We start from the raw sequence: 25,733 nt of genomic DNA on the forward strand, positions 1-25,733 counted from the left end.
CGCTCACCGTTTAAAATAACCAATTACGAAAACATATTTCTTCTCCGATATACCAATGAAATGTATTTGGGACATGGCGACATGAAAGCTCGTGCTTTCCCTGCGGTGTGCGCCACACCTGGGCAGGTTGAGATGAGAGTGAATCGGACGTGCAGACAAACAGCTCCACCCTCCTGTTGAGAAACCCATCGAGATTCCCATCTGAGAGCGTCAGCCGAACTCTGCTGCGGCGCTCCGACACCGAACCCCAAAACAGAGGCGACACAGTAAGTGTTTAAACTTTCCATAAACTGTACACATCGTGCTCATAAAGTAGTTTGACTGCCGTTACGCACAGAAAAGAGCAAAGTTAGGAGGCGCGGATTTTGGAAGCTCGGAGAGACTTTCTGTCGCTACGGCGAACTTTCATGACTTAAAACATGAATCAACTTTGTTTGTCACTTGTAAATGCAATGAAGTCACCCATTTAAAGTCTTTTTTTTTTTTTTTTGCTAAGATCCACTGTTTTTATTCTCTAAAAGATACCGATACCAATAGTGACGTTGTGGTCTTTGTTTTAGTGGCTATGGTTGTTGTTCTTCATTCTTTGATGTTTCGTGATATACTCATGAGTCTGATTTAAAAGTTTACCGTTTTAAAAAGTCACGATCCTGTGACTATTCCGAGTGCACGCGAGGAAAACCGACAATCTACGGAAACATCCGAGCAGCCGCGTTCATCTGCGCGTGTCCTACTTTACTCAATGAACTATTATCTCTCGTTTCTAATTTGATCCCTGTAAATTCTCGTTAGATTATTCGTCCTCGAGGAGCCAAGTGTTTTACTTAAAACAACGAATTTGTTTTATTAGAAACATATCAAGCACTGCCATTTGAGAGGTTTCATTCATTGGAAAACATTTGTGGAATCGCCTTTTTGGTATTTGAAAAAGCAGGTTAACATGGCCTCTATATTTTGGAACGTCAATAAAACATTCATGTAATCCCCTTCATAATCTATTAAATGGCATGCTGTGCTATGATCTGCTAACATGATCGACTGTTTACTGACTGACCACTAAACAATTCACTGCAACTTGTAGATCCAAACAAACAACCATGTATCAATTACAGTAGCGAGAAGTATCTTGTCTGTCTTAGGCCACTGCACTGCTATTCTGGGATGTGACAAACACAAATCTGTTGTTCCTGCCTTCTGGTAATTTGAATTCCCTTCATAAAAAGTAGAGGAAGTAGTAGTTGAATTTACAGTTGATAGTATCAACTGGTATAAGCTTAAAGTTGAACAATCTCTCGAACAAAAAACATAAATATGCAGTGTGAAATTATTATCTGTTGTCTACGAAGGTGGTTCTGCTGAATCACAATGTTAACAAGTGTTAAGCTAGTTCTAAGTGAATCTAAGCGACAACCGGGAAACCAGAACCCGAAACTAGCCTCTGTGACGTCACTGGTTGGATCCTGTCAGCATACCATTAAAATACATATAAAGACACTCCTCAGCTTCAGTATCAGAGGAGAAATGTTGCATCTGACTGAAGTAAGTTTAAAGAATGAGTGACGAATGTCAACCGTTTATGTTTCGCTGCTCTGCGGGATTATTTTGGCCTGAAAGTTTGCCTCAAACAGGTTTTGAAACTGACACAAATGCCCAGTTTTCGAACATAAACAAACAGCTAGAGTGCGGCTAAAAGACACAGAGTAAGTCCCACTGTTTACCCAACTGCATTATATGTTTCGTATGAGCCTTCTTAAGACAGTTTTACATTACATATACCGTTCACCGTTCAGTGCCGCTGTCCGTCTCTGATCCGTTTAGACACTAAATCCTCTCACAGTAGTCTGAGTCGTCACTTCCACAACATGGTTCGAATAAAAGTAAGTTATTTGTTCACATGAACCTGCTCTTCTTCCTCAAAAACCGTTAACAAATCCCTTATTATTGGCTGATGTTGCTGCTAATCCCACCGCTTGAGTGCACAGTGCACCGATGTTTGGTACCACCAGTGATGTCACAAGATGGTGGCATGTTTGACCTGCTTAACCTCATCAGAATCATGCATATTAACAAACTTCTATATATTTTTTTGTATACATGGAATGAAAACCAAGTACTCAAAGTCATGGTCCAACGTTTTATTTTGGTCATTCTGGAGTAATTCAGGTTGGACCACGTTCTAGATCGCAAGTCACCCAGATGGTCTCGTTGAAATGTAGCCACAGTCACAGTGGGCTCCAAGTCAAGAGTAGAAGTCATTCAAAATCATTTGTTAAATGGAAGGGTGAAGCCAGTTGTCAGGAGATTCCGGGGCAGTCGACTCATGAAAGGACTCACCCGGCCTTCACACTTCAGGTTCAAGTACCACGCTCCAAGAGATCAGTTATGTGAAGAGGTCTGTCTGCGTTTATTATGTGTGAGCTTATCAACGACACTAAATCAAAGCTGTGTTTCTCAAGCATTTCCTCTGTCTTCCATCAGCAGGAAGCGGACGGTGACTCTTCGTCATGAACTGGGCGTTCCTCCAAGGCCTCCTCAGCGGGGTAAACAAGTACTCGACGGCTTTTGGCCGTGTGTGGCTGTCCATTGTCTTCCTCTTCCGTGTCATGGTATTCGTTGTGGCGGCTGAGAAGGTCTGGGGTGATGAGCAGAAAGACTTTAAATGCAACACGGCTCAGCCCGGGTGCCACAACGTCTGCTACGACCACTTCTTCCCGGTGTCCCACGTCCGGCTGTGGGCCCTTCAGCTCATCTTCGTCACCTGCCCCTCCATGCTGGTGGTCATGCATGTCGCCTACAGGGAAGATCGGGAACGCAAGAACCGCCTCAAGTATGGGGACAACTGCCGCCGTCTGTACCAGAACCCTGGGAAGAAGCGTGGAGGTCTGTGGTGGACCTACGTTCTCACCCTGCTGTTTAAAATTGCTGTGGATGCCACCTTTGTCTACCTTCTCTACCACATCTACGAGGGGTACGACTTCCCGTCGCTCATCAAGTGTGAGCAGAAGCCGTGTCCTAACAAGGTGGACTGCTTCATCGCTCGGCCCACGGAAAAGCGCATCTTCACCCTCTTTATGGTTGTCACCAGTCTGGTGTGCATCCTGCTCTCCATTTTTGAGATCCTTTACCTGGTGGGCAAACGCTGCCGTGAGTGCTGTCAGGCGGTCCACCGCTCCCACCGTGAAGTGACATTGTCTAGCGGGTCCCAGTTGATGGATGCTAACAGTCTGAAGCAGACAACCAAAAACACTCCAGCACCGGCGTACAGCGCTGTAATATCCTGAGAATGAACAGACCAAAGACTCGTGGAGGGTACGACAACAAGCACAGATCTGCCTGCTGGGAAACTGCTGTGGATTTCCGGAGAACAAAAGAAATCTGGAGTGTGATAAGCATCCTACTGTAAAAATGACTCACTGATGCTTGCTTCTCTTTGAAATCAGAATTGTGGATCTTTCTTCCACATCTGGGCGGCAATAGTATTCACACAAACATGAACACTAAGCTTTATTTACTGTCAGGTGAGTGTACAAAAAAAGAATTTTACACTCAAGATTAAAGAACAAAATATAAAGTGGGCTATTTATTGTTTGAAAACCAAAGCGCTAGTGTCAATATTAGCCTGACAACGCTAAAAAAAACTTGTGGGACAAACTTGACATCAGAGCAAGGAGCCGGAAAACAAACTCAGATTTGATGCGACTTTCTGACATCAACACAACAAGCACACTCATGCTATTTCTCGCTTTTCTTGCTTTGTTTCCTCAGTCTTCCCGGCCGTGCATAGCTTAGCAGCAGGTTAGACAACAGTTGATATGAACAATGATGACATCAGGAGAAGGTGGGGTTTAATATCCACACTTGTAATTATGATAACACCTGAGGCTAAACTTAAACTGTGTCGAGTGCGATCTCATTACCAGTAGATATACATGGACGTTACATTTCTTCATCCTTCATCGTAAGAACTAATCTCACTGTTTTGCATTTTGACTTAAAAAAGGCTCAGTTTGCTCTTCATTGGCCACGACAGCTGCCCTGGCAGTTAAGAATCAATACTAAGATGAGCCAGTGGTTCACTGACCTTCCTGTATTAGTGCAGTACTCCAGTTTCCAGTGTTGTATAAGTGAGAGTGAGTGCACGATCTGGCACTACGCTGCTACGGGAAAGCACAGTCATGTCCTCCTGTGAATCAAAAGCCTGCAGATTCCAGGTTTGGCCTTGAGTGCTGCAGCATGACTCACTCGCAGTTTAACAAACACGTGTGGTTTTCTGTGCAACTTTTTCCCTCTCCAGTGCCAACTCATCCCGCCCACTGTCCCAGGTCTCCGCGATCATGTTGCCCTGTGATTTTTTTTATTGTGTATATAGTTATTTATCAGGTTCGAATGTTTTACTGACCCGTGGAATCCTATTTTTGTAATGATTGAGCTCCATCTGGATACAATGAAGTTATCACTGTTTGTTTATGGCTGTGTGTGTTTGAGGTTTTTCAATAAAGTCTTCATTTGTAAGGTTTCAGTTGGATTTTTAAAACTGCATTTGTGTGTCTCGTCTTAATCACCATGTTGCTGTCGGCCTGATGGGTGGTTTAAAGAAAGATGAAGGCGGAGTTTCCCTCTCTGTTTGATTCATCAAAGGCCCACCCTGTGGAGGAATTTTCCAGCCATGACGCCTCTGACTGGCAGTTTTCTCTGTTGGTTCAAGAGTAAAAAAGTTCACCGCATGGGCAAAGTTTCTCACTTCCATGAAGGTTTGAAGGATGTCAATGTTCAAAATAGATCAACAAGTACGTCAACAGAAGAGAGGACAAATAACTTTGATTTTTTTTTTCATTTTTAATCAACAGATATGTTAGTTTGAGTTGGTTTGAATGCTTTGGTAATAGATATTGGTGATCAGTTGCAAATGGACACTACACAGCCGCCATTTTTGTAGTTCTATCAACATAGAACGGAACATCCATTTTGCAAACTTTAACTTGATATATACATTTTGATGCAAAGTCAATGCAGCCTGTGAAATTTGACTACAAAGGAGGTAACAAATTATTTTAACAACGATTTAGCTCGTAGTACCATAGTTTGAGGTTGACAATATAAGGCCACTTATACAGTACAATATGCAGCTAAGGACCAGAACTATGTCCTTCCTCCAAAGGACCAAGTTAAAAAAAAAATCCAGCAGTTATCAAATAAAGTTGGTCAGGGCAGGAGAAAAACATAAGACCAAGAGAAACCAGGTTTTTATAACAAGTGCTTTTAGCTAGTGGTTTTGAATCCAACAAAAAAAATGTTGGGCTGGAGGTATTTGTAAAAAAGTGTCTTTGGAAAAATGATGTTATGTTCTTTGCATTGAGTCTCAAAAGACCTAAATGAGACTCTATCAAACAGATCCCTGAAGAAGACCAGAGCGTGTTTGTGCCAGCTTTAAAGCTCAGGTATTTGAGACAATCAAAAAAATAATGGAGAGTCAAAGGTACCAGGCCGGTCAATTCGACCAAGTTTACTGAATTGAATCCAGATTTTAATAGTGTTTTCAATACTCATATGAAAAAAAAAAAGCGAGTGCAACCTGGTAGAATATTAATTCAGTCTGTTTTCAGTTTGTTTTTTTTTGACTCACACTGTAATATATGATCATTGAAAAACAAAAAAGAGGCTAAACATCAGGTTTACTACAAAATTGTAATTTCATTAGAGAGGCAGCTGCCACAACTCTCATTTTAATGAACATAATGATACAGTTGGAGGAGCCTTTGCGGTCAGTTGGAGAGATTTGTTATGCTGCCGTCATGTTTTACTTCACCTTTACAAAACCAACAAACCGCAGGCGACCTATTTAGAACATCTTCGTCCTTGCAAAAGACAAAATGTTTCGAAACACTGGACCCCATCATCATTCCTCACTCACCTGCATCCACACTGCCATTCACATGCAGTTGTCTTTTTCACCAGAGCACAATGATGACATCACAGCCAGGGCACTTGTTAAATGTATTTGTCATTAGAAAAGTGCAGAAAAACTCATGTAAATCCTGCTCTGATGAAATGCATCATTTTCTAATAGCAACCACATCAGTTGATTGCATTTTAAAACAAAGTTCAAACAATATATGCAGTTCAGATGGTCAACCTGTTGAGCACAGATCGATGTAGTTGGATCATAAGAATATTAACATACATTAACGTACATTGATTTATTTACTAACCTACATATATCAATGACCTACCTACCCATTGACTACTGATGGGGAAAAAAGCACACTAGGGCCCCTATAACGCGATGCTGGCAGGAACCAAATAGCCATAGACCAAAGTTAACTGATGGCCTGGGAGTGAGAGTCATGATTTCACTGGGAACTCAAAACTTAAACCTATAAACTGGTGACAATTTAGACTTGTGAAGCAGCTGTGATATGGATCAGCAGCTCTAAGTTGGAGGCCAGGCTTCTCAATGGGATGGATTGCTCTCTCCAGGTGAGCAATGACTTCCTGCCTCAAGTGGAGAAGTTTAAGTATCTTGGGGTCTTAATCTTGAGTGAGGGGGTAAGGGAGTTGGAGATTGGTCTGTGAATCGGTGCAACATTGGCCGTATTGCAACTGCTCTATTGCACTGTTGTATATAAGAGAGAGCTGAGCCAGAAGCCAAGGTGGCATGCGTCTCCCTTAGAGATAAGTTGAGACGTTCTGTCACTAAGGAGAGACTCAGAGTAGAGCTACTACTTCTCCGTGTTGAGTGGAGTCAGTTTAGGTGGATCTCAAGAGGATGCCCCCTGGACGCCTCCCTTTGGAGGTGTTTCAGGCACGGCCAGCTGGGAGGAGACCAAAGTTTTGACCCAGGACCAGGTGGAGGGATTATATCTCTTCACTCTCCTGAGAACGTATTGGGATGCCCCAGTCAGAATTGGTGGATGTTGTCATGAAGAAGGGACCCTTTGAAGCTGGCGCTCCTCTGGCCCAGCAACGGATAAGTAGATGAGGATGGATGGAAATCATCTATTGCTACTTCAAATGTAAAGAGCAGAGATTGCTGTCACACCCTTAGACCGCGACAATAGTAGCTTCTCAGCGTGGATTTTTCCACATGCTTCTATTTTTCAACTGATGTTCTGAGCTAAGACGACTACAGTCACTCCGCCATTTTAAAGGGTCAGCTCAGTTAAAAGGGTCTTTTCTCCGACAGCCTGGTGCCTGCATACAGCTATGTGCTAAATTAATCTCTCATTTTCTTACACAGTCCGATCCAAAGGTTCCGTACAATACCAGAAGGTTGTCAGGGATGGAATATGAGAGGGCAAGTCCAGGTGTGTTCTGGTGTTTGCCAGCTGGGTGGGACTCTCTCTGCCAGCTATTATTTCATTCACCTCTGTTCTCCTCTTTCCTGCGACGGTTCCTCTCTTCAGAACCGAGCAGTGCTTGTTGTGCTCATGTTGAGACTGGTTGTGGTTGAGTCACAGGCCACATTCCAACAGGTGTGTCCCAACAGACCGCCTCGACGAGTTCTGGAGAGTTTTCAGTGGTGTCTAACAGACCTGTGACAGTTTCAGATCACAGCTGCCAGACTTGGAGAGAGAATGTGATAAACATTTGGTGTTGGATTACGCCGATGTCCAGGTTCCCTTCACCTCCCCCTGACTACAATACTGGTGCTAGAAGAAGAAGGTGAATTAGGAGGGTGAAAATGGACCCTCACTTCAGGACTATTCACAGATGAGGAGACATGACTCTTACACGCACACGTGGAGGGAAAGCTCATACACTGTTTAAACAAACAAATCTGCAGCGTGACTAATTTGCGCAGATTAAACGCTGTAGTTTATAACGGTTCCAGATGATGACTCTCCTCTCAAGCCTTCACGTCTGGTGGTGGGATAAATGCTGCATCGACAGACCCAGACATGCAATCTGTACTTAAGGTTGAAAGATTATTTCTGTCCTCAGTGGCTCAAACTATCAATCCGCGATGAAAAGGTAAGTTCACTGACGTCTCAGCTGTTGAAGACAAAAGCTGACTTGAATATTATGCTAATGGTTTGGGATTCAGCTACAGCTGCACCTTCAGACGTTGAAAGGAATTTTGACGTCACAGTGCTTCAAGCCCACTGAGACACGTAACACTTCAATAGACCTGAATGAACTTGCCCACAAGAGAACATGAGAAGGTGGGGCCTTCAGTGAGGACAATGATCTGCTTCTGTCCACACAGTACAGCGCCACCTGAGAATAAGGAGCTGTAGGAAATACACTTTTTTGTGCCTGTGAATTTCAAAAAAGCTAAATCACTCCACACTTCCTGTTAATCTCAGCACAAACATGGTGGGTGTCATTCTTTCGCGACAGATCCAGCGGAGGAGAACAACAGCTGAATTACTGGCTCGGGTGTGTCAGTCTACGTTCAGAAACAAGTCAGGGCAAAGACGACAATCCTGTTTCTGGAAGCACGACAACTGATCTCCGTGAATAAACAGACACAATTTAGAATCGGGTGAAAGCAGGGGGTTCAGGATGTGTTTTCCACTTCAATACCACACCTGGGACTGGTGCAGTCTGGGAGCCATGTTTGTTCTTGTGTTCTGACTCAGAGTTTTCTCCTTTCCTTCTATGTGAAACCTGACAAATTCAGTCACAGTTACAGAATTGTCTCTAGACTGTCTCGTGTCTTGACCATCTAGAACTCTGGAGACCCTCTTCTGTTGGCCGTGTTCTTCTATGTGAGAGGGAGGGTGGAGAGGAGAGGAGGAGGAACATCTGGGGGAGATGTAACCACACCCACCCGCGATCGCATTTCTCAGCGTCTCCTTTACCTGGACAGAGATTGAAAGGTTTGTGTGTCTTGCGACACTAAAAACTCTGGCTAACTGGTTTTATTAACATATTATTTTTCATTTCTGTTTAATGGACGAAGAATTCTCCTGGTGAGTAGAACTATAAATCGCTATTTTTCGAATAAAATCTGCGTTTTAGCACTCACATTATGATCATATTATACTTCTTAACGTTCAAGCGCGTTGTTTTAAACTTGAATATGTGTTGGAAAGTGAACGGAAATAGATGGTTGATTGTGATCAAAGCTGCATCAGTTCAGAAATGACGCCCAGAATTAGTCAAACCGGTGTGTGAATCTAAATGCTTGGCTGCTTCCGAGTCAATTCTCATGTGAACTAACAGACCGTCTGGTCTGTTTTTTTTCCTGACAAATGTGTTCGCAGACATGCGCCAGACCTCCTTAATAGCGCGCATAAAACACGGAGTTACGAGAAACTGTGAACATCGCCTCATGTATGGAGGCGGTATATAGAGAGTTATATCAGTGACTGTCTGAATCTCCGAGAACGTAACGTGTCGCTACGAAATTATGAATGATATTTGACATCTTTTACTCACATGAGGTAATGGTAGATGGTAAACAGGGCTGGCTCTAGACATCTGAGGGCCCCAAGCAAGTTAGCTCTGGGGGGGCCACTAGCTACTTCCACTAAAACAATCTCAGCTGAAAACAACTGCATAAATCATGAAGTTGTTTTCCTGTTTTCTTCAAGTGAATTTTTGCCCAGCAAGTTGTGATTTGTCATGAGAAAAGGGTAACGCAGGCCAAACTGTTAAACATAGATCTGTGTTTACAAGTGAACATTAGCTCTATAGGACCCTGTTAGCACCTTCATTCAGCAGTATTTTAGTTGCGCTGCGTTATTTATTTAATGATGTTATATTAGCATGTCTGCACATGATCATTAATAATTGACTTTTTTATGTTTGTTTCGATACATTTCTAAATCTAAAAGCTCATGCAGAGCTGTAAACTTTAAAACAGTAAAGTACGATATTTAACTCATGCATTCTTTACTTGCTAAAGACATATGAAATTAGTTAAATCCCAATTAAACAAATGCATTAAGACAAGTTAACAACAACTGAAGCATAGTTGCAATTTTTGGTCTTCGAAAAGTGGGTGGTTTGATACGAATTGATATGAAGCTAGCTCACGTTTTATTGATTTTGTTTTGCCTGTAGTGCTCTAGAACATCAGCTCAAAAGTGCTAAATCCACCATTGATGTATGATCCTTCAGCACTCACTTACAGGGCTAATATAAAAGGAGCAGTACTTGCAAAGTCTAGTAGAATATGTATGGAATATATTAACAAAAAATGTCAACAACAATAGAGATTAAACAAAACATTCAGTGTATGACCCCAGTTTTTATTTCCGGTGCACCCATAATTTATAGGGTCACTTATTGTCATCACTTTGTCTCCTGACGGTGGTGGTTCAAACCCTGAGGATCCCTTGCTGTGAGAGATTAACAGTAGGAAGTTGAATAAAAAAAAAAACATATGTGACTGAGCCCATTCCTCCTGTAGCAACAAAAGTGAAACCAGCTGATTAGAATTCAACCTTTTGTGTCTTCCAGATTTCAGTTGAAGAAAGTTCTGACGGACGTCCGGTGCCATGGACTGGAAGACCTTTCAAGCGCTCTTGAGTGGGGTGAACAAATACTCTACAGCTTTCGGGCGCGTCTGGCTCTCGGTGGTGTTTGTCTTTCGAGTGATGGTGTACGTGGTGGCGGCGGAGAGAGTGTGGGGCGACGAACAGAAAGACTTTGACTGTAACACGAAGCAGCCTGGCTGCTCCAACGTCTGCTATGACTACTTCTTCCCCATCTCCCACATCCGTCTGTGGGCGCTGCAGCTCATCTTCATCTCCTGCCCGTCCTTCCTGGTGGTCATGCACGTGGCCTACCGGGACGACCGCGAGCGCAAATACAGAGCGAAACACGGCGAGGAGGCCAAGCTGTACAACAACACGGGAAAGAAGCACGGCGGTCTGTGGTGGACTTACCTGATCAGTCTCTTCGTGAAGACCGGCATCGAGGTGGCGTTTCTCTACATCCTGCATCACGTCTACGACAGCTTCTACCTGCCGAGGCTGGTCAAGTGCGAGGTGGCGCCATGTCCCAACCAGGTGGACTGCTACATTGGCCACCCGACCGAAAAGAAGGTCTTCACCTACTTCATGGTGGGAGCATCCGCGCTGTGCATCATCCTTAACATTTGCGAGATAGTTTACCTGATCGCGAAGAGAATGGTACGGATCGTGAACAAGATCAAACGGCGCCATCAAAACGTGGCCGTCCACCACCACGACTACCACGACGACCCCTTTAACAGCAGCAACCTGCAACCTCCTTCCAAGATGGACCTGAAGGACAAACCTCCGTCCTTCAGAACCGCATCTGGGCTCAGACCAAACGGACTCAAGCTGGAGGAGAGGATACGGGCTTCAGCTCCAAATCTGTTGTCGGCCTGAGCAGGAAACTTGTGGAAGTCCTGAAAAACAGTCTCTCACTGGAGCTTGACTCACTGAACTCAACCTGTGGGTCCACAGCTAAGACTCTTAGAGCAAATAAACCCTGGCTTCCAAGTCAACACAAGCATTGTTTAAAGCCAAAGGAGAAGATTGATTTCTTTTACATACTCTTTGTGCTCTTCGGGATTCACCCCTCTCCCGTATTAGGAAGTGCTTCTGTCACTCATGGAGTTCTAACAGGGGAGTGGAGGGAATGAAAGAGGCAGTGGTAGGAGGTATTGACTCTCCCTGCCAGTGTCTACAGCGGTGTGTTAGCCTGTGTTTTGTACTTTATTTAAACCTTATCTCACAGGATCGATGAATGTTTATGCGGCTGGTTAATACTTGAAGGTAAAAACTGGCCAGAGATGATGTTTCAACCTCTATACATCTATTACAACTATAACAGCATATCATGGATATATTTCTCCACCTGACGCCTCTGTGGTCTCATCCTCGCCTGCTTGTGTGCTGCAGAGCTATTCCTTTTTCATAAATGCCTGTGTTTTGACGTGCGTGTACACAGCCGCCCCGATCCAACACCACTGTTGATCTGAATCAGACCAAAGGAATGCTGATGTTTAATCCTGTGGGATCGCGAGAGCGAACTAGCTGCTGTGTTTCAACGACAAAATGTGTATTGTGCTTTGAAATATCAGGTCATTCTCTGCACTTCTTGTTTATTTTTTTATATGCATTAAATTTATTGAACAATTACTTTTGGGCTGCATTTTTTGTTGATGTTGACCGGAAGGTGGGACTGAGATTCAGTCTGACCTCATGACACTCAGCAGAGTCAAGGGTGGGTGAAGGAGGCGGGTGCATAAGGCAGACTCCTGTCTGCTGCTCAGTGAAACAAAGGCAGTCACCCTTAAATATTTCTGGTTGTTGTCCTTCTAACTGTAGACTTTGGTGTGATATACTTTCCAGCAATGTAAAGTAAACGCTGTAAACACTTTTTTCATCCATCATGAATTTTTACAGATAATATTTTGTATCTCTCTTGTAGCTCATTCATTTGTCATCACTGTTGACAAACCCTGAATGGGTCTATAGGACATACTTGGTTGAGGAAGATTTCAAGACACTGAAACATAGTAAAACTTAGCATGTTCAATGACAACCTTTAACCAGCCATAGGTTTAGCCTCTGTGGCTAGGGATGCAGTCTCATTGGGGATGGAGCGAGGAAAGCATGGGCACCCCTGGGTGGGTGAAACAAGCTTCCTGTGGCAACATACACAGCAAACCACTCCCTGCTACGACCCCTCCTGGAGTAAGAACCAGAGGAAGCACACTAGCCAGTCATCATCTAAGAGGCACCAGAACACCTGAGCCCAAAATATTCTAGACAAAACTGGGCATCCAAATTGTAGAATTTGTAACAATTCACCCACAAAGAGCTTAAAAAAATAAACTAAAAAGACCACTTGTTAAATTAAATTGCTGTTTATACAGTTTTGTTCTCAAATCCACTCGTAATTTTGTTTTTGAGCTTAGAATCTAATTCACATCATGTTATGTTATGGAAATGATGCACAATATAGACAAATCTAAGACAAAAAATATAAAATCGTCAGTTTTGTTTGTATGAACAGTTTTGTCTAAGCTGCTTTAAATGGTTCTGTTATTCATGTTTTTCATCAGTTTAAAGCAAAACGTAGTCGTCATCGACAAGACATGTCTGATATTTTGTAGTCAGTGAAAATAAAATATGGGGTGTTTTGAGTGAGGCGGCCATTTTTATAAACTTTATCATCAATTTTGATGCAAGGCTACTCCATGAGTATGTGAGGTGAGACTACTGAAGATAGGAAATCCCACATCTGGGGAGAATGTTTCTAAACTTTAATCACTTTTGCCAACTTTTGCCTTTGGGTCCTTAAATCTTCTCACATTTCTCAAATGTTTTATGTATTTTTAGAGTGCTATTCAAGAGGTCAAACAGAGGAAGCAACATGCTAACCTCTTTGTAAGCCCTGAATGAATGTTAGCAGGAAGTGCACTTTATAGTCGAATTAAAGTGACATCGCCAAAATGTTGCCAGCGACATTCAGTAGAGTATTGGTCAGTAAGTCTTCATTATTCGGCATATCTCTAATTCTAGAGATATGCCGGTCTCATGGTGTCAGGTATGGAACAGTGACAAGATGCAAGTTCTCACTCTGTAACATTCTCTTGGAAACCATTCTGTGTACCAGTGTCTGAGAAATGCGTGTCTTCAGAAGAAAAACAAGCTTCTAATTCTTCCATTTATTGACTATTCCAGGCGTCGTTGTTACCAAAACGTGGCTATTTGGGTACCGTATTCATAAGGTTGGTATCGAACTCTGAGATGAAGGTAGTTTGAATGCCTAGTTGAATTCTGTCAGATATGACTTGACCTTTGAGATCTGCTTCTGCTTCAGAGGGAATGTTTGCTTTTTATTTTGAACAACTTAATGTGATAATGTCACATAATGACACATCATTTAAGAAGGTATTTCAATAGAGTTCAGTTCACTCGCACTGAACAGAAAATATCTTGAAGTGAATCAACAATGAATCTATTTAATTTAATCATTATTTTATTTACTATAAATATTTTGCAATTTAAAGTGCAACTTTCCAGTGGGGTGCACGCTGAGCAGCGTGTCAAAGGGAAGGTGTGTTCAATAGCGGCAGCAAAGACTTGATATACCCGCTGTTCGCACCCATGTTCCCTGAGTGCATAGTTTTATCTCTTAGTTCGCCACGTGCGTTCACATATGTGAAGGTAACAATTTTGCCTTTCAGCACCATGGTATTTTGTTTTTTATAATGTTAAACTGTTAGCCACATGAGGACATTTCAACAACATATAGTCATCTCTGTGAGAAAAAGGGAAGGAACTCAAGCACATACACAGACACCAGACCTGTGAAACAACATCTTGTGAAAGAAAACAGAACAGGATAGAACTTTCTATTCAAATTTTGAGAATGACGTATTTTAGTTATAGTAGCATTGTTGTTCGTGGATAAAAACCAAGTCAATCTTCTTTGCCATAACAACTTTCCTAACAAGATAAAGTTCAGTTATTACTCCGTCTATGGCATTTCTATCCCAAAATGCAAAAAGCCCAGGCCTGAAGAGTTTAACCTCGACCCAGTCAGTAGCAAAGAATGAGCCAAAGAACCTCCAGTGAAAACAGCTTGACACGGTTATTGACATCTAATTAAAGACTAATTTTCCACGGCTGGTGACTAATGGAAAGATTTTTTGACTCCGAGTATACTCATCATTGTGACGTGCTACTTCGATGAGCCACTTCTTATTCACTCAAACGTCCTGGAAGAATCTCAGTCTCCCCGTCAGACTCGTCGGTCAGGTCGTGTCGAGGTGTGGCCATAACAACAGCTTGTTCATCATCCATCTTCATGCAAGTGAAAACAACCTCAAACGCTCACACTCTGGTCCCGATCGGTTGATAAAACATCCGAAGCAGAAAGGCAGATAAGAGCCACCCAACATCGAACATGGACCCACATTGTACCAAGTCAAGTGGGCCTCTGGGACCTGAGACATTCCTGAAACAGCTACTGTAAATAACTAGCGTGGACCTCAGAGAGACAACTCAAAGATTGTGGTCGAGCAGGAAATGACATGTGATAGTTCCAGTGAAACCAGGAAGATAGGCAGAAGTCATGATAAAAATCCCCGACGCATCGTTTATGAACTTGATATTCCAGATGAAGTCCACCCATGCTGTCAGAGTGACCTCCTCCAGTGGCTTCCTTGAATAGTTTCAGTTGATTTACATCCAAAAAGCCCTCCAGTGCCTGATTCAAATCCACAGGAGTGATTCATGTGCTCAAACAAAAGCTCTGGGTCAGAGTGACCCAGAATGAATTTGTCTCCAGCAGATTAAGAAAGTCATTTATAATTCAAAGCTTCTTAATCGAAGACAGCATCGTCCAGAGCCGCACACAATATACATTTTATTTCTCTTCTCATTATATGTACACTATCTGTTACAATAAATAATAAAAGCCCAAACGCTATGACAAATTAACAGGATTAGAAATTCACAGGCTTAGTGAGATCACAACATAAACGTGAAACTAAAGACTATACATAAGGCTCCGTTTTGTTCATGCTTTCAATTGTTCAGTTCAACAGACATCCAGACTCAAACAACAAAACCAGAAGGGACAGGTTGAGGTTAGAGTCCGTTCCGTATTAATGTGCTCATAGCTTGCAGGCAGCCTGCGCGACCTTCGAGCTGGTTCTTCTGTTGAGACTTCGGCAGATGAAAGCGCCAGCATCCATCAGTTTGGGAAGGTCCACTCCCTGTCGATGAGAGGATGAAATCATAGAACATTTTCCTTTGGATTTCACAATATGGTCGAGAACAGTGTGGTTTTTGTGCTTTTGTAGCTCAGTTTTGTGGACAAGTTTGAGTCACATTTGAAGCGAACGTTGCACCTCACTATAATCTTTGCTATGTCATGGAACATTCCTATATGTTTTGGAGCCTCAGATTTCTCCTCTTGTTTGGGGTTGTGCTGGGAGAGCGATGATGTCACAACTAGCTCATGAATCCAACTGCAACTAACATAATGGTTGATCATAGTCGACAATAGCGACTAGTCGCTGCTGCGCTACTCAACAGTGCATAGTTTCTCTGATACATTTTGAAGGTTGTCCTTAGATCATTTTGTGGTTTCTGACTACCAACCTCGTAGTCCACTCAGCGCCGTGCTACATCATTGGATTAACTTTAGCAGAATGTGCAGGTGACGGAACCAAAACAAGGAGCGGTACAGCATCATCGCTGACACATTTTAGCTAACATTTACCATAATATTTCAGACTATAAGTCGCTACTTTTTTCTCGCAGTCTGAACCCAACAGCGTATACAACACTGCGGCTAATATATGGATTTTTATAGGCTAAAGAGCATCATGCTACCAAAAATATTGAGCCTCATCACATGAGACCCATGAAATCCCTCTTTAGTAAGCACTAAAGTAAAGCACTCTACAGTCTGGAATTGACGGTGGTAACATTTTTGTCTTGCACACGTCACGTCTTCGCCATCAATTAGCCATGCTTAGCTCGTCGCTGTCTTGTTATCACCATGTAGAAAAAAGGGGCTTCAATGTAATATTTAGTCAGTTATTTGATGAAAACAAAGTCAATAGTAATGGGAATTGTGCATTTGTTTTACAATATTAATATTGTTGGAATTGCTTGTGTTCCTAATAAAGAAGCGACCTGGATCCAGAGGAGGGGAGCGTGCCTTGTGATCGTTGCCATGATGACGAGGGAGCCAGCGACCGGCACTGGCGTCAACGACTGAGGACCAATCAGATGAGGACGGAGCCCCATGTACAGAACTTTTGTGTATAAAGGGTCAAGACCTCACATAGTTTTTTGTCGCTCTACAGGACTACTGCTAAAGGATAAGGTCAGGCATAGCTGCTGAGCCAGAATTCTGCGTATGTATTAGACTCTTCGTAGTCAGAGACTACGTTTCTTGGATATAACCTGTTGTATTCTTGGTAGTCACTCTCACAAGTAAACAGGCGCACAGAGGTACACACGGGGTGTATTTCCAGAGAGATGAGGGACTTTTCCTACCGTTTCAATCCCAAGTCCGTGTAGCATATAGACGACATCTTCAGTGGCGACGTTCCCAGAAGCCCCCTGAGCATACGGACAACCACCCAGTCCTGCCACAGAGGAGTCCACCACACTGACCCCCATCTGTAAACAGCCCAATTCAAAGATCACATCCCTAGTACAGTCAAGATTATGCACCTGGATCTGTTGACCGACAAATGACTGGCCAGATGGACATGACTCAAGTGCAGGGGACTATACACTGTGGACCGTACACACTGTGCCCTCCTCCTTAGCCTGGAAATATGGCTTCCTGGTTGGTCCGGACCATCAGTCTGCTACACTGATTGGTCAACTGCCCAAAGCAGCAACTGAGACCTCACAAGTTGTGCTCAGATAACAACGGGAAATAAGAATTTAAAGCGTGTTTTTAGGCACAGATGTTGATAAGAGACACAACATTGAACTCAAAGGGGATTATGCCCTTAGAACAACAAAGAATGCTGTTGGCCCCAGTATGAATGCAACAAAACATTTACCTGAAGTGCAACCAGAATATTGGCCAGCGCTTGACCGTAGGTGTCATGGCAGTGCACGGCCAGGGCGTGGACCGGCACCTCTTTACTGACCGCCTCCAGCATCTCCATCATGCTTCCGGGAGTCCCCACTCCAATGGTATCACCCAGTGAAACCTCATAACACCCCATTGAGTACAGACGCCTGGCCACCTGCAGCACACAGAGATGCTGTTCGTGCTGATGTAGACCACTGCTGAAAATCCTTAGGAGCTCAACTCACATACGCCACTTTGTCCGGCGACACTTTGCCTTCATACGGGCATCCGAGGACACACGACACATATCTGCGGAGGCAATTAAAAAACTTAGATTGATGCCAAATCAAACAGAGTGATGGGTCGCAGGCTTGTTTACAGCTGCTGAGCTCACCCTCTAACTGGCACACCGGCTTCTTTTGCTGCCTTCATGACATCGTCGAAGCGCTGTAAACTCTCATCCACTGAGCAGTTTATGTTCTTCTTGCTAAACAGCTCGGATGCAGCTCCAAATATGGCCACCTCAGCAGCGCCGGCTTGCACCTGTGGTGAGAACAAACCAAGAAAGGGTAATGTAAAATTGGACCACAGAAAGGTGGTAGGTAACTGAGCAGATCTGTCTTCTTCATTGCAACAAAATTTTCTTAAATGCTTTCTCAACGGAACGACAAAGGGATCACATTGTTAATGCCTAGTTAAGGATCCTTTTTAACCTTGGACATGGGTCTTTATCACCTCAGCTCCTCCTCAACATCTAAGCTAGTCCCACCTTCGGTGTTCAATGTCTCTTGGAAAAGGTTGCAAGACCAGGCAACTGCTTTGGAGGGGATGCAGCCAAAGTGGTTACGAGGAACACTGACACTCTGGGAGTTCTCGCACGCCGCTTCTCCAGCAGATATAGTGTTTCATTTACCTGTCGACTTCCACACTTGTCAGTTGGTGATTGTTCTTTCCTGATGTTCACTCAACAAGCACAAAGATTTAGGAGGGGAAAATGAGTCTGACCAGGTGAAAACTGACGACAGGATTATCCTGCTGGATACACGTGACCACTGGGATAACAGATCTCTCTTTTATTCCGGCGGTTAAAGGGTGGAGGATGCGACTCCATGGCATGACTGCTGATTGTGTGTGTAGGACGACTGAGGAGTAAATGAGAATTTGGATTAGGGAAATATTGGACGAAACTGTATCCTCCACTACATAGCACTGTGTAAGGGCACTTTCACACTACAGGTTCTGTCACGAGACAAAGCTCTTTCAGTTCAGAAGTCCGAGATGTGAACACAAGCGAGTCAGGTTTTGGCCGCGGACCTGATCCCGGCTGGAGATCTGCACTTTGTCTCGGGAAACACTCAGCGGGTGGTGAGCTTCTCGCCTGAGGTGACTCGGCACTAGATGCCGGAAACTGCGTGTACAGCGCGACTCCACACAAACATGATAAATGCCGGGCAGTAAAGGGTCTGATCGCTGTCTGGGCGCACAACATCGTTCAAAAACAACTTCTCAAACTCCCAGAACACTGAGGTGTGCAGCCGGGAGCTGCAGGAAAATTGTGCTAAAAAACAAACAAACACGGATCCTGAGACTCAGAGTCGACCAGTGTCATCATCGAAAGTTTCCTGTATTAAAAATAAGTTTAAAACTATGATCGAGAACCAAAGTCCACCACAATCTCCACAACTGTCACACGCCTGTGTCGGCTGTCAAACGCCACGGAGATGGAGATCGTGGTGCACCATCACAGTCTCGTCGTGTTCATGTATGCCGGGGCAATGCAGCTAGTGAGCCACGTGTTTATTGAATTCATGATGCAGAATTGTCATCTAGTAGACGGTGTACGATAACGTATCTCCCAATTTCACGAGTCTTATGCAAAACCTGCTTGTACATGTGACCCATATTAACCAGAGCGTCATTCCTGTGATGCAGTTATTGGAGCAAGTCTCTCTCTGTGAATGTGTTTAGGAATGGAGCTTTCATCATTAGAATGAGCGTTAATGAAGAGTCAAGTCTTAAATAATAACTTTAAAAAAACTCAAAAACATCAAACATTATAGTGCAAAATGTGACTGTAATAATCGAAGCAAAATTGGGTCTCGAGAACACTTGGTCATCCAGGTCACAAAAACAATCCATCGTGCTGCAGCTATTTATGTTCTTAAACTGTGACACACATTTAGAAGGAATAATGTTCCCAGCTCACCATCAAAATAGGAGCTTTGCAGGAGTGTCAGAGATGTGCATTCATGAAGTAAAATAGTCACCTGGAATATGAAACATCCATAACTGGATTTTTCTAATTTAATATAAAATATCAATGTAGAAAGTGTGCAGTTGATTTTCACCCAAATCAAAATGAAAATCAAATGAAAACTCGAGTCGACAAATACGATAATAAGAGAAGGTTGAGATACAAATGACGTCACATTCTCATGAACAATACAGTCCTCCCAAATAGCTTGGACTATAATGAGGTGTTGGCACTTACAGCAGCCTGAAAGCCTTTCAGATTTGGAGTAAGAACTGGGTAGCACACACCAGGTTTCCTGGAGATCCCTTTCATCACCTCCACCTGGTCTGCCATCTACAGTTTGGAGAGAAAAAGACAATTACTGCCTGGAGAAATTCAGGTCACAGCTAGATGGGGCATGTCTTTACACAACAATCAATTTTCAATAATGTATAAAGTTTTAGGACAAAAGAAAAGTCCCAATCGTATTTTTTCTGTTTAAATGATGTTTAGACATAATTTAACACTAACATTGTAGTGTTTACTTATGTACACACAATGATTAAAGTTTATTGATGAATAAAAATCAAACTCATTCGGGATGAAAATTCAGAGTGGCAAGATATCATTGTAAAACATGCTGACTGTATATAAATAATAATGTATAGACGGAAATGGTTGATGGTCTTTCACTCACCTGTGGGACCCACTTCGGGGAGACAAAACTCGTGGCTTCTATTACAGACAATCCCGACTCGGACAACAGGTCAATGAGCTGGATTTTAGTCTCTGTTGGAACGAGCGTCTAGAAAGGAGTATTTGAGATTGACTTTTCTTGTTATGTAACACCTCGCACACCATTTTCTTATCACAAATCTACGATATAACAAGTGAATTCACGGATAACCATGCACAAGTGTAGAAGAGTACATTACCTTTTCGTTCTGAAGACCATCTCTGGGACCCACCTCAACTATTTTCACCCTTTTTGGAAGCGACTTGACAGTTTGCACATCTGCTTGCTTCAATAAATAACAAATACATAATCAGGCGACATATAACTATTTTTTTTTACTATAAATTAGTCTGAAACCGGTAATAAAAAGCAGTAATGATTTTCAGCAACCTGTCATTTGTCTTGAACTGACCCACGGAGGCTAAGAGTTAGCAAAACAACATTCATGTCTGGGTCTTCGTAAACTCAAATTAAACATTAAAAGCACAATAGCACATACCGACTTGGCTTTAGAAGTAGAACTGAAGGCAAAAAACTGCTGTCCCATTGCATATTTCAGCGATGTCCTGTTGACGAGCCTCAATACGACCGCCATGCTGGTTTGTTCACCGGGTGTGACGTCACCGCATCCGGCACACGCCCCCTACGGTTAATTCCAACGCAGCGTGCGCGTCCTCTAGTGGCTGACTTGTGCATGTTAAGATGGATCACTTCCACTGGTTCCTTGTAAACCCACCAAGCAGCGCACCGCTGTATGAGGAGTTCCCAGAATTGGCTGACAACCTTCATATGCGTGAAGGAGAGATGGAGCAAAGTCGTGACCACAAAGGTCACGACGTTGTTTGTTTCTGTCAGTCACGGAGCAACTGGACTCTCCCCCAGAGAGGGTGAGAAGCTTTGTCATCTGGGTGAGCCTCAAAATAGAACTGGCATGCTACCTGGGTTTAATCAAAATTACCTTTGTATCTGCATCCGTTCAGTGTGAAATAACAGCAACATAAATACCATGTTCTGCAAGTTCAATACAGCAGTTATTTGCAGCTTCACAACCAAAAACAAAATCTAAAAATTCTGACATGGAGAGGCTGGCGTTATGGGCCTGGGAATTAAACCAGATCACTGAGTCCACAAGGAGACTCACGTATCAACAATGAGGATCCAGTTTAAGCCACCAGCATGTTTTAGTGAGGTACATGCTCTGTAGACAGTGATGCACGCAGTAGGGCTTCCATTTGTATGTATATCTATTATACTATCTATCTAGGTTTGACAGTTCTGGACCTTCACTGATACACAGAACAACTGCACCAAACAGAAAACAAGGGTTGCACTTCCACTGTGAGCATCGGTGTTAGACAGATGGCCTGCGCACCGAGCAGAGAGGAACCATCCCCCAACACAGGAGGCCCCAATATTGAGTCCCCAAACCTCACACAATTCAGCTCTGAATTTTAAGGCACAGATGGGAAAACTATGGCAGGAAAAGCAAAATCCCATGAGAAGTAAATAAAAATCAAGAGGGGTGATAAGTACAAAAGATAAAAATGATTAGAATAGTCAGGTTTTTGTGCAATAAAAACACAACACGATCATATATATAAAAATATCTTTAATGTGTGCAAAAGTAAAAAATCAAATCAAACAAAAAGAGGAATAAATTAGTCATTTGACACAATAGTGCGGCGAGCTTCCATACCACATGAGGTTCCACTTAGTTCATTAAGGAGATCCAAGCAAGTAGAGAAATCATTGTTCTCATGCATATATTTCTGAAAATTGTTAAATAACGACGTAACAAGGGAACGCTCCCACTTTGGATACTGCATATGAAGCTTTTAAAAAGCCATATTTTTGTCAAAATCTTGTTGACATTGAGTGGAGGAACTGGTATATTAAAAGAATACTAAGGTCTATAGATCTTTGATGTGCAAGATCTCGTCCATGGCTTTGACACACATGCTTCTGCAAAACCCCCGTTTCACTGCAGCTCTTCGTCACTGTCATCCACCTGCTGGATGATGAGGTCGGCCCCCGAATCTTCAGCCAGGTCGTCGTCGTCGTCGGCCATCATCCACGCCCTCTTGCTGTCCTCTTCTTCCTCGCCATCCACGCCCAGTAACAGTGCTGGCTCATCGTTGCCTCCCTCCAGGCCAATGTTGTCGCAGCCCACTTCCTGTATGCACGTGGTGCACATGCGATAGCGACGCGTGCCTTCACAAACCACATGACCCGTTTCTTCAGTCACCTGACACTTGCACTTCCTGCACACCAGCTTCCTGGCCTGATGGATCTGAAGGAAACATTACCAGAATCAGTCCACAAACATTCAACCCAGAGACGCTTTGTCAGGCTTTTGAATTACTCTCAAAAGTGGTGGTGACTCTGATTTGGTCATCGCCTGCTTGTGAGCATGAATCATGTGAATGTGCGTTTGCAGGCTTGAGTTGAGAGCATGAAATTCTGAGGGGTCAGTATTAATGCTGCTTGTCACCGTTTCAAAGTGGCTCCGAAGGTGCTCCAGGCGAGTGAAGCGCTTGTTGCAGGCCTGGCAGGGGTACGGCCTCTCACCAGTGTGACAGCGCAGATGTCGCTTCAGGTCAGCTTTCCTCTTCACCGTGTGAGTGCAGAACGGACATTTAAATCTCATCAAGGGTCGCTCTGCAAAGAGGCTCAGGTTTAGTTTCGAAAACACTCCAGATTCCTTGTGGCTCGCTCACCTTTGTTGTACTGGCCGACCACACCTACGATGGGTGGAAGAGTGGCGTAAAGTTCCTCTGCCTTTTCAGCCTTCTGGTTCCTCGCCTCCTGAACATCCATCTCATCATTCTGGTTGGGGCGAGAACAGTTGGGTGCTTTCCTCTTGTGCGCCCCCTTTCCTCGCTTTCGTTCTGTCCCAGGTAATGTATAAAGGGGGTCTTGAGGGTCTTCTGTCTCTGGGTTGAAATCATTAGCTGGGCTGCTTGGGTCAGTCTTAATGGCTGGTACTGCAACATCCTGCTCCAAGTCTTTGCTCATGAATCCAGACTGAGATCTGGAGTTGTCCCGAGTCCACAGAGCTGGAGGTGGACTCACAGAGCAGGGTCCCTGCGGCTGCTGCTCGCTGGCGTCCTCTCCTGCTCCACTGGTGAAGCTACAGGTCTCAGACAGACTGAGGCCCCGGTCACTCTCCTCATCCTTCATACTGATGTCCAGAGAAGACTTGATGAAGTTCTTGCAGTAGCTGATGACATTGTTCATCTGCAGATAGCTGGCCGCAGACATCACCTCGATCACGTTGTGGCTGGACAGATCCAGTTGACCCGAGTAGATGAAGTCCAGGATGACAGTGAAGGTCTCGGGGGTGAAGACGTCGAAGGTGGCATTGACAGACTCCGACAGATCCTCGGAGGTCTGCGATAAAAGCATGCGGAAGTAGCCGCTGCTGGCGAACAAGACATTGCGGTGGGCCCGAAAGAGTTGGCCCTCCACCAGAACGCTGCAGTCGCAGAAGAGCTCCTGGTGGCGCTGCTGGTTCAGCTGCTTCAGGAGGTTGTTCTGATGAGCCACTGTGATGTCAGCCGTGTTGAACCATCTCTGAGGCTGCCTGCAAGGGACAAGAACATTCATCAGCCAATAGGAGGCAGACTCCACATCACACTTTTAGCTGGGAGTTTTTCAGCATGGTTGTCTCAGTTTGAGGACGATTTGATGAGCAAAGTAACATTGAGTTTGCAAACCATTTTTAAAATCCCATTCAGATCTAGTTACCGAGGAGGAGGGAAAACAGGGTGTCCTCCAGGCATCTTGCCTGAAAGTAGGGCGTCCCACTTTCCGTACAAGGCGTCCCCAGGACACCGTAGAGCCTGCCCCACATTCATCATGACATCTGAGGTCACATTAGTTCTTTCTCTGGCCATGTCGAGTAAGGTTAGGGCACCACACATTGGCATAGGATGCCGCAACAACATGTCATCATTGCTTGCAATTTCATGTCTGGGAAAACAAAAACAAAAAATTAACTTATCTAATTCTCAAAAAAAAATAAATATATATATATTTAAAGGTTTATGCTTGAAAATAAATACATCCAAGAAGCTTTTTTTCTTTTGTTTTGGGCCCAAGGAATGCTTCATTTGATTAATTCTAGCACAGGTGAGTCAGATTGGTTCTGCTCCGACCAGTGTTCATTATACACATTATCGGCATGCGCGGATTTGTACTGGAACATAACACAAAACAACACTGCAAATTTGACTGCATCCTTTAATGCGCACCGAACGAAGAGCGAGCCCCGCCCTCATGACTTTAAGCTCGTCTGCCATTGGCTTGAGGGGCCTTCGCTCACACATTACCTTGTCCTGGGCTACACCCGACTCCCGGCAGACAGCATCGGGTGACAAAACCCAGAAATCCCCCCGATGGGGGTTAAAGCACCAAACTCTCACACGTGAACAGTCTTCTCAAACATCCAAGTTAAAACCACACGAGTCGTTTTTACTGCGTGCAAGTTGTGTTATCACGGTTGTCTACATGTCCACTCTGACGTCGCTTCACCACCGCTCATCATGGCTCCGCACCGCCCGGTGCAACACCCGCCATGCTGGGTTCGGTCCCTCTCGCCACTTTCCCAGAGGAGAACCGGTCTCCATCGGGGAGGACGCGACCAGAAAAAGGCGCGAGAGTGCTGCAGTCCAGCGAGGGAGCCGCGGGCAGCGCAGCAGCCCACCGTGTCCTGGAGCGACGCCCACTTCAGGCTCCGGCCAGCACACAATGGACGACCCAAACCTCCGGCCGAACACGGTTCCGCTTGACACACGAGCAGCGGCGCGGATTCTGCCGGACACGCCCGCTTTCATCCATCAAGTCCACCCGCGGATTCTCGCAGGCGAGCAGCGGGGAGGAGGATCCGCCTGCTGCCCCGGACCACCGACTGCTCTCCAAGCGCGAGCAGGAGACAGGACCCGCGGACGCCCCACGCCATGATAAAACCCTCCCGAAAACGAGCGATACTCACTGATGGCTGGATTCGCCCGGCGCCCGGTACTGCCTGCTCAGCCCCGCGTCTGTCGCCACATCCATGTTTTTGTCTTTCACGTCCACTTCCTGCTCAGCCCTAAAGACCGTAGCCCGGCGCACGAGCCTGCGCTCACTGCTGACGTGGGTGTTTATTAACTGGGTGCCCGGAGGGTTCCAGGAGCCACTTAAAGCCCCAGTGTTCCCGTGGCTGGACCAGGCAGCCAAAAACATCCCAACACAACGAGTCAAGGTTTATCCACTGAGCGGCTTTCTTGCTCCGAGAAA

The 25,733-nt window shown here is 44.3% G+C and overlaps 4 protein-coding genes across 5 annotated transcripts; 2 read left to right on the plus strand and 2 right to left on the minus strand.

The window, feature by feature from the left end:
* Positions 1-126: 126 nt before the first annotated feature.
* On the plus strand, positions 127-4,489 carry gjb10 (gap junction protein beta 10). 2 transcript variants are annotated; one of them, XM_053845119.1, is made up of 2 exons: positions 127-266; positions 2,482-4,489. In XM_053845119.1, the coding sequence occupies exon 2, from the start codon at positions 2,505-2,507 to the stop codon at positions 3,279-3,281; it is 777 nt and encodes a 258-aa protein (XP_053701094.1). In that variant the 5' UTR covers positions 127-266; positions 2,482-2,504; the 3' UTR covers positions 3,282-4,489. The 2 variants fall into 2 exon arrangements, with proteins under 2 accessions (XP_053701094.1, XP_053701093.1); XM_053845118.1 differs by having other exon boundaries at positions 138-266; positions 2,479-4,489.
* Positions 4,490-8,793: 4,304 nt separating this feature from the next.
* On the plus strand, positions 8,794-12,064 carry gjb3 (gap junction protein beta 3). Its single transcript, XM_053845141.1, has 2 exons — positions 8,794-8,915; positions 10,411-12,064. The coding sequence occupies exon 2, from the start codon at positions 10,449-10,451 to the stop codon at positions 11,304-11,306; it is 858 nt and encodes a 285-aa protein (XP_053701116.1). The 5' UTR covers positions 8,794-8,915; positions 10,411-10,448; the 3' UTR covers positions 11,307-12,064.
* Positions 12,065-15,229: 3,165 nt separating this feature from the next.
* On the minus strand, positions 15,230-21,070 carry hmgcl (3-hydroxy-3-methylglutaryl-CoA lyase). The gene is made up of 9 exons (XM_053845172.1): positions 20,953-21,070; positions 20,653-20,739; positions 20,415-20,522; positions 19,976-20,071; positions 17,879-18,027; positions 17,730-17,793; positions 17,471-17,659; positions 16,950-17,075; positions 15,230-15,655 (listed from the first exon to the last, which is right to left on the minus strand). The coding sequence occupies exons 1-9, from the start codon at positions 21,046-21,048 to the stop codon at positions 15,554-15,556; spliced, it is 1,017 nt and encodes a 338-aa protein (XP_053701147.1). The 5' UTR covers positions 21,049-21,070; the 3' UTR covers positions 15,230-15,553.
* Positions 21,071-22,081: 1,011 nt separating this feature from the next.
* zbtb8a (zinc finger and BTB domain containing 8A) lies at positions 22,082-25,692 on the minus strand. Its single transcript, XM_053845543.1, has 4 exons — positions 25,447-25,692; positions 23,171-24,036; positions 22,945-23,111; positions 22,082-22,743 (listed from the first exon to the last, which is right to left on the minus strand). The coding sequence occupies exons 1-4, from the start codon at positions 25,677-25,679 to the stop codon at positions 22,432-22,434; spliced, it is 1,578 nt and encodes a 525-aa protein (XP_053701518.1). The 5' UTR covers positions 25,680-25,692; the 3' UTR covers positions 22,082-22,431.
* Positions 25,693-25,733: the final 41 nt, after the last annotated feature.

This window comes from Synchiropus splendidus, chromosome 16 (assembly GCF_027744825.2).
Source record: "Synchiropus splendidus isolate RoL2022-P1 chromosome 16, RoL_Sspl_1.0, whole genome shotgun sequence".
NCBI classification, from domain to species: domain Eukaryota; kingdom Metazoa; phylum Chordata; class Actinopteri; order Syngnathiformes; family Callionymidae; genus Synchiropus; species Synchiropus splendidus.

Excerpts from the sequence above, each read along its gene's own strand:
- gjb10 (XM_053845119.1), top strand. The coding sequence starts at position 2,505 with ATGAACTGGGCGTTCCTCCAAGGCCTCCTCAGCGGGGTAAACAAGTAC.
- gjb3 (XM_053845141.1), top strand. The coding sequence starts at position 10,449 with ATGGACTGGAAGACCTTTCAAGCGCTCTTGAGTGGGGTGAACAAATAC.
- zbtb8a (XM_053845543.1), bottom strand. The coding sequence starts at position 25,679 with ATGTTTTTGGCTGCCTGGTCCAGCCACGGGAACACTGGGGCTTTAAGT. Across the intron at positions 23,112-23,170 it reads GGTCGGCCAGTACAACAAAG|AGCGACCCTTGATGAGATTT; the intron begins GTGAGCGAGCCA and ends GCCTCTTTGCAG. Across the intron at positions 22,744-22,944 it reads TTCGGAGCCACTTTGAAACG|ATCCATCAGGCCAGGAAGCT; the intron begins GTGACAAGCAGC and ends TGTTTCCTTCAG.
- hmgcl (XM_053845172.1), bottom strand. The coding sequence starts at position 21,048 with ATGGCGGTCGTATTGAGGCTCGTCAACAGGACATCGCTGAAATATGCA. Across the intron at positions 17,794-17,878 it reads GCCGGTGTGCCAGTTAGAGG|ATATGTGTCGTGTGTCCTCG; the intron begins GTGAGCTCAGCA and ends TTGCCTCCGCAG. Across the intron at positions 17,660-17,729 it reads CGCCGGACAAAGTGGCGTAT|GTGGCCAGGCGTCTGTACTC; the intron begins GTGAGTTGAGCT and ends TGTGTGCTGCAG.